Below are 7,274 nucleotides of genomic sequence, written 5' to 3'. Positions count from 1 at the left end.
TTTTTTATAAATATGTAAATGCAAATTAATTCAATAAATAATGTTTATTTAAAATTTACATTGATTGTTTCATGAATTCAGAATATCGGGTAATATCGAATTACGCAATAATATTTTGGGGTAATGGTTAAAAAAGTTCCCCGACCGCTGGTCTAGTGTATATTTGCTACCTGTGGCTACTATACATTAGAAGATTCAAAATGAATTATTAATATGTTACGGTATAACTACATAATCGGTAAGTATAAGTATATATCATATATATACTTTTACCGATAAATGTATACATTTACCAACGTATATTGGTAAAAGTTAACAATAATAAAATCATAAATATGAGATGGACTATTAAAGTTAAAATGTGTGATTGATATAAATTATGCTAATATTTTATTGTATACATTTCCGATTGTGTACTATCGAAATACATATATTCTTTAAATTTCAAATATGAATTAAATAATTCAAATATTTACTTAGTATTTCTATGAATTTTATTCATAACTATATCAACTATAATATTCAAGAATTATAGATCATTTTATATCATCATTTATTACAAATTAAAATAAACAATGATATAATAAATAAAAAACATTTATAAAAAATTTACTAATGCATACAATTAAGTGAAATTTTCTAAGGTATACGTTCATAAAATTGATATAAAAACTAAAACCAAATTTTATGTTGCTTTCTGCAAGAACAAAAAAAAACTAAAAGAAATCAAGGCTGAACGATTTTAAATATTCAAGTCTAAAGAAAAGTGATTAAGAATGTCCTTAATAGATTTATAAAAAAAATATTTTATTCCTATATTTATGTCATTCAAAATATAGTAAACTTCTGGCTCGGATACCCTTTGTAATAGTGGATGCGCCGGGTTTCAATGACAACTTCCGTTATTTTTTTATCTATTCGATTCTCATCTTATTTTTAGTTTTATGACTATTTGTATCTATTAATAGTGGAAACCCTTGCAGCGATTCGAGCCGGATGACTCAGAACTAAATCAATAAATTTGAAAGTATAAAAATATATCATAAGATACAGTAAATGTCTGTAATTTTCTGAAACTATTTATACACATAATTTTTAATATGTATTATAGTTAAGTTAATGATTTTGAAACACAGAAATATATTGGTTATTTCAATTCATTTTAATTTATTTTAATTATATAGTTGGTGTAATTTTTATCTCTCTTTATAAAAAAATTAAATTACAGTTTGTTAATCCATATGAGTTTAAATTTTATTATATATGTATATTTTAGGGTGATTAATAGCCGAATGGTTAAGTCACCCTACCTACGATTTCGTGGGCGCAGGTTCGAATCCTGGTCAAGCCAGGCCCTTTGTGAGCCCTCTCGGTGCTTGCAGCAATAGGGCCATCGTTCATCACAGTTGGTGGAATCGTAGATACATCAATATACTACTGAAGTTAACTATACAAGAGGACAGCCAACCAACAAATTAAAATCTTATCATCATAATGGTAACCATCCACCAGGAATGATTTTCCATTTAATGTCAACCGCGATCTTAAATTTACTCAATGTTCATATTGATGAATAGATTGTGAATAAAATTTTAAGATATAAAAAATGTATACTTTAATGACATAATTACATTTAATATAACTATAAAAATACCAACAACAATATTTTTACTTTATATTATGTAATTAATCTATTAGTAAGTTTATTCTTTAATCATTTGTCGTCTGACGGTACTTATAAGTACTGTTACATTTTTGTCGCTATTTAAATAATAAAGAGACGTGAAACAGGCTTTTTTAAATTCATCTTTATATTGTATACAAAAATGATTTGTTTTGCAATTGGAAACACCAAGTGAAAAATTGAATAGCAGAATACATATAAAATAATATTGTTACTTATTGTACGATTTTTTCATTGAAAATATTGTTGAAATTTAATTAAAATCTGTAGGCAACTTAATTTTAATGTGTTTTAAAAGATATCAAAGGAAAATTTTTATTTTTTTTAAGTAAATTTTAAATATTTTTGTATAAGTATTGATCAATAGGTGCTTAGGTGAATTTTCCTTAGTTTTAGTTTAAATATTTTGAATAAACTTCGCTCAATTTTCATTTATCTTCTTCTCTTCCTACAATATTAATAATTTTCCGAACTTTAATTCTAATTTTGCCTTTGTACTCACATTTGGCGAATTTAGGTCTGCATTAGTTCCATACATACTATAACGTTCGCCGAACATAAATTCCTTGCCTCATGTGAACATGAATTTCATTAACTTTCCAAAACGTTGCAGCATCGCATCGGAACCAAATGAAACCATACCCTTTACCAAATACGTTTTCAATATTAATATTCAATTTTATTGGCTTCCTATATTGCATATGCATTTACGGACTGTATTGATTTGCTCAATTAAAGGTTTATATTCGTTTAGGTCAATGTTTGTTCACGTACGAAATCCCTTATTGCAGAATTCTCGCTTTGAAAACACGTCCGGATAAAGGTTGCAATACGCAATGTTTGCACGTTAATTGAGTCCATAAAACTGTAACGGATCAATTAATATTTCCGTGTTTCGTTTAAATTTTGACGATCGATAGGAAATGTGATCCGTATGTATGTAGGTGGCGCACGCCCACGCCGTTTAAATAATACATTTTCCCACTGTAATTACCGAAAACCTTGCAATGTGATGAATCCGGTGGGCAAATTAAATTGAATTTAATTATACATCAAATATTACAAGCGTTATTCAACTTATGCGCTGTATTTGATAGGATAGGGCTGGGCGACGGCCATAACTACGATGTTCATCAATCAATGTTCATAAATGGTTTCTGATATCGCCTGTCTATTTTTCCAATTAATCTAAATTATTTTCAACTCAATTTATTACCAAAAGTGCACTTTTGCAATTTTCTAAGTGATCAATAATAAGTTAATCTTATTTAAAAGGGACATTTACAAGTATATTATTACTTGAATTATAATTTCTCCTCAATATGCATGACACGTTTGAAAAAAAATACTATGCCATATAATACTTCGATGTATAAATAAAAGTTATTGATTATTATGGAGTCTGATGATACTAAAACTGAAGTAGCAGCTAAAATGTTTACTATGTACCAACTTAAATATATGTATGTTATTATATTTACTTAATACCGTTTAATTATTATTGCTGACCGAACTAACGTACAAATATCCGTACGAACGTACTATGATGTCAGACATGTGCACGGAACATCATCTTGTGAATTTTACTTCTATTAATGTTATTTGTTTTCATTTTTCTAGAACTTATATAAATAATACATATACCAAATATAAATGAAATCTTTGACAAACAGTACATTCCTATGGCTTTTCAGATCCTCAATGCGAATGACTGATTAATATTCTTTTTTATATGCGATACTTAACTAAGATTCGATGTTAAATAAATATTCCATAAAATGATTAGGTAAGATCATTACGTTTTATATACTTTGTCAATTTTCACATCTTCACATGCTAAGGCAATTCTGTAAAATACAAAAAAATATACTTTATAATATATATAATTTTATGAAATAAGAAAACCGATATTTTTTTAAGGTCGTCCATCATTTCACATATTTCACTATAAGTATTCGATAAAGTCTGTCTTTTAACATAAACTTTTTATAAGGTGGTATTATTATTTTTTTGTTGTTGCTGGTGATACGTGTCCCATAGATATGGTGGATATGATGAAACAAAAAGGTTGCTGAAAGATGACAGAAACGAGAAAGGAAGTGGCGTAGAAAAAGTGGGAAACGTAGAAGAAGGAAAGAGCCGGACGTGCCTTATTGTTTTTCCTCCGCTCCTTTGTATGTTTTCCGCAGAGCTAATTTCGCTGTCAGAAAAAGGTATTCATATCGAATGCGCCTTTGCTAGGCTCACATGTAAAAACAAAGGAACAATTTTACAGACTTTCCGATATAGAACAAACGACCCGAGAACTGTAACACAATTTATATAGTTTTGGTTTTGCTTTTCTCTAAAAAGGAAATGTCAAATATTATATTTGACTCAAAATATCAAGATGCACCGTATTTCCTAAAGAATAAGTATAAGACGCATCTTAATTTTTATACCCGAAATTTGAAAACAAATTGTATTACATCACTGTTTCGTACACACCCAATTTTTAGATTAAATTTTTCGAAAAAGAGTTTATCTTATACTTGAGAACTAGGATAAATGATAATTTACTAATAATCAAATCATTTAATGTGAAACTAAATAATTACGAAAAAAAATATACTTCAAATAATATTGCATCATTAAATGGTTAAACTAAAAATACAATGATTAAAAAAACAATTAAAATTTTACAAATGTAGATTGGTAAAATTGCAAATTATTTGTAGTAGTATCTATAAGCTCTATGTAAACTTAGCATAAGAATGAATGCTATTATTAAGATTAAAGATATTAAGATTAGAACATTTAATTAAGTCTTTGCGCTAATCTCGCGAATACTCGAATTGCATAGTTTCCCAGAGAATTAACATAATAATTGGAACAAACTATTTTCGTGCAATTCCAAATATTAAGTATAATTAATTACATTTCTTGAATACTAATAATATAAAATCAATATTATTGTTGTTCCAGAAAATTATATAATGAATACAAAATAATTATATAATATATTTTCTGTTGAAAGAAAGAATATATTTGTTGTAAAAAGTTTTAAAATAGTTTTATTGTATTTTTATCTATTATGTTTAAATATTCATTACATTTATCATATGGGTCGGCAACTTGCGGCTTCAGAGTTTCAAATTGGCTCTTTGCATCCGAAATGGATATTGATTTATCAGATGACTTAGTTACAACACATTTTTATTATGTGTAAATGTATACATATAAAACAGTGCTCCCCAACATTTTTATCTCTACGGACCGGTCAACATTTGATAATTTTTACCGCGGCCCACTGAGTGGTAGACGTGATTTAAGATTTTAACTCACTAGATCGCTAAATCAATAAGAACCATGAGTTTGTTTCTTTGCAACGAGACTATTCCATCTGAGGGTTTGTGGACCGGGGGTTGGGGACCATTGATATAAAAGACAAATATACGTAATTTCTATTCATTTGAAAAGATGTTATACTATAAAATAAGATTCTCGTTAATATAAAATATAAATTTATAAACAAATTTACTAATAGTACTAATTTACTATCAAAACGTTGTCAAAATAAATATTAATAAAGATTTGTCTATCATAGTATTATGTTAATGCGGCACCAATACCAATGGTCAATATTACTTTTTTTTAATATTATGATTAAATAAATATTTGTTTATATTTAACTGTTATAATAAATATTATTATCATTAATAATGATGCACAAATAGTAAATTACATTGAAATTCTCATATACTGAAAATAATGAACCTGATTCAACAAATTCTATATTTAATTAAATATTATTTGTTCTATTTTGATGGAAATATATAAATAATATTATTGCAATTAAAAAAATGCACATATTTCATACATTTCATACATTTCATACATGAAAACACAAAAATCATATAATATATTTTTTATTTATTTAAACATTTTTATTGGGTACAGAAAAATGCAAAAGCACCAAAAAATGTTCTCCAAAAACAAAATGCTGTATTTATTTTAATTCCAATTTATGACAAATATTCCGAGCATATGCGAAATATTTTGTGAACATTTCTGTCGAAACTATATAAAAACTAGGTGTTAAATACGATTTATACTATGCACGGAACATCGATTGATTTTTTAGGGAGTGTTCTGGGGATAAAAGGGAACCAATTTCCTCCAGCAGAAACTGGGAAATCTGGCCGTGGAGAGATAGGGGAGAAGCACTCTCAAAAGGGGTCATGCGTTTGTTGGAAATTAATGGTCCGGACAAACGGCGAAAGAACCATTTTTATCCGGAAAATAATAACATAAAAAAAGTAATGCCCAGGAAATTTAATATCTGATATAAAAATAAAAGGAATCTCTCCCCTTTTTCACTCTCATCCCTCTAAAAACTCTTAATCAATTATCATGTCTCTGATTAATTGATTTTAATTAAGTAGGTCACAAGTTTCGTCTCATCTTTGCTACAAAAAATAGTAATTAAGAAATCGGATCTTTATACTGTATCTTTTCTTTTTGCAGTTATGTTATGGTGCCAGTTCTCCGGCTCTTTCGGATCGCAACCGTTTTCCCACGCTGTTCCGAACTCATCCATCTGCCACAGTCCACAATCCGACGAGGATTAAGTTGATGAAGAAGTTCGGATGGTCACGAGTGGCCATCCTGCAACAGGCCGAGGAGGTCTTCATTTCAACAGTTGAAGATCTGGAATCGAGGTGCACGGATGCTGGAATTGAAATCGTGACCAGACAATCTTTTTTATCCGATCCCACCGATGCCGTACGTAACCTGAGACGTCAGGATGCACGAGTCATTGTTGGCCTATTTTACGTCGTCGCCGCTCGTCGGGTTCTTTGTGAAATGTACAAGCAGAATCTATATGGACGATCCTACGTCTGGTACTTTATTGGTGAGTTATATTGAACTTATGATATTATTTGCAATTACATTTTTAAAAATAGGTCATACAAATATCTCATTGTTAAATAAATAATAATATAAATCAATTATGCATATTACATAACTAATAATATTACCAATATAAAATAAGTAGTAATATAACCAAAACGCAAAATATACTTTTTCTATGTCTAATTAATCTTTAACTACTCGCGCACTGAAATTTCTATGTACTACTCGCGGGGTCTATTTTATACTCCATATGCATTACTGCCAGATGGAGCGCATAAATGTTTGTATTGTGATAAGAACAACGTTTAGTTAACATGATTTTTTTATTAGTTTCATAACTATAATTTCTTAGAAAATTGGTATACTTTTTAAACCGGCGCGAGTAGTTAAAGGTTAACATCGTTAATCATATAAAAATTAGATGTAATACGGAATTTCTGTACATCACAAAAATGGTTATATTTTTTATAATTTCCTTTTTCTATGTGTAATTAACATTGTTAATTGAAAATAATAGTTCGAATTGCATATTACTTAAGCTGTTGTTTTGGCAGTAACTGATATAAAAACTTATAATCAATATATTTCTTAAAAGTTTTCTCAATAACATTATACGAATGATTTATGATTTTTTTTATTCAATTGATTTTTTTACAGTTCTTTAGGCATTTATTTATCCATTAGAAAGAAATAC

General features: G+C 28.2%; 1 protein-coding gene across 1 annotated transcript in view; it reads left to right on the top strand.

Annotated features, from left to right (window-relative positions):
- LOC108562549 (gamma-aminobutyric acid type B receptor subunit 1) overlaps window positions 1-7,274 on the top strand; it is a 100,920-nt gene that overhangs the window by 82,006 nt on the left and 11,640 nt on the right. Inside the window, exon 4 of the mRNA XM_017920932.1 lies at window positions 6,191-6,578. Within this exon, the coding sequence (XP_017776421.1) occupies window positions 6,191-6,578 (388 nt within the window). The remainder of the gene's footprint in view (window positions 1-6,190; window positions 6,579-7,274) is intronic.

Source organism: Nicrophorus vespilloides, unplaced genomic scaffold (assembly GCF_001412225.1).
Source record: "Nicrophorus vespilloides isolate i.1.1-1 unplaced genomic scaffold, Nicve_v1.0, whole genome shotgun sequence".
Taxonomy (NCBI): Eukaryota; Metazoa; Arthropoda; class Insecta; order Coleoptera; family Silphidae; genus Nicrophorus; species Nicrophorus vespilloides.
The sequence above is the reverse complement of the archived record's forward strand: the minus strand, read 5'-3'. Positions and strand labels throughout refer to the sequence as shown.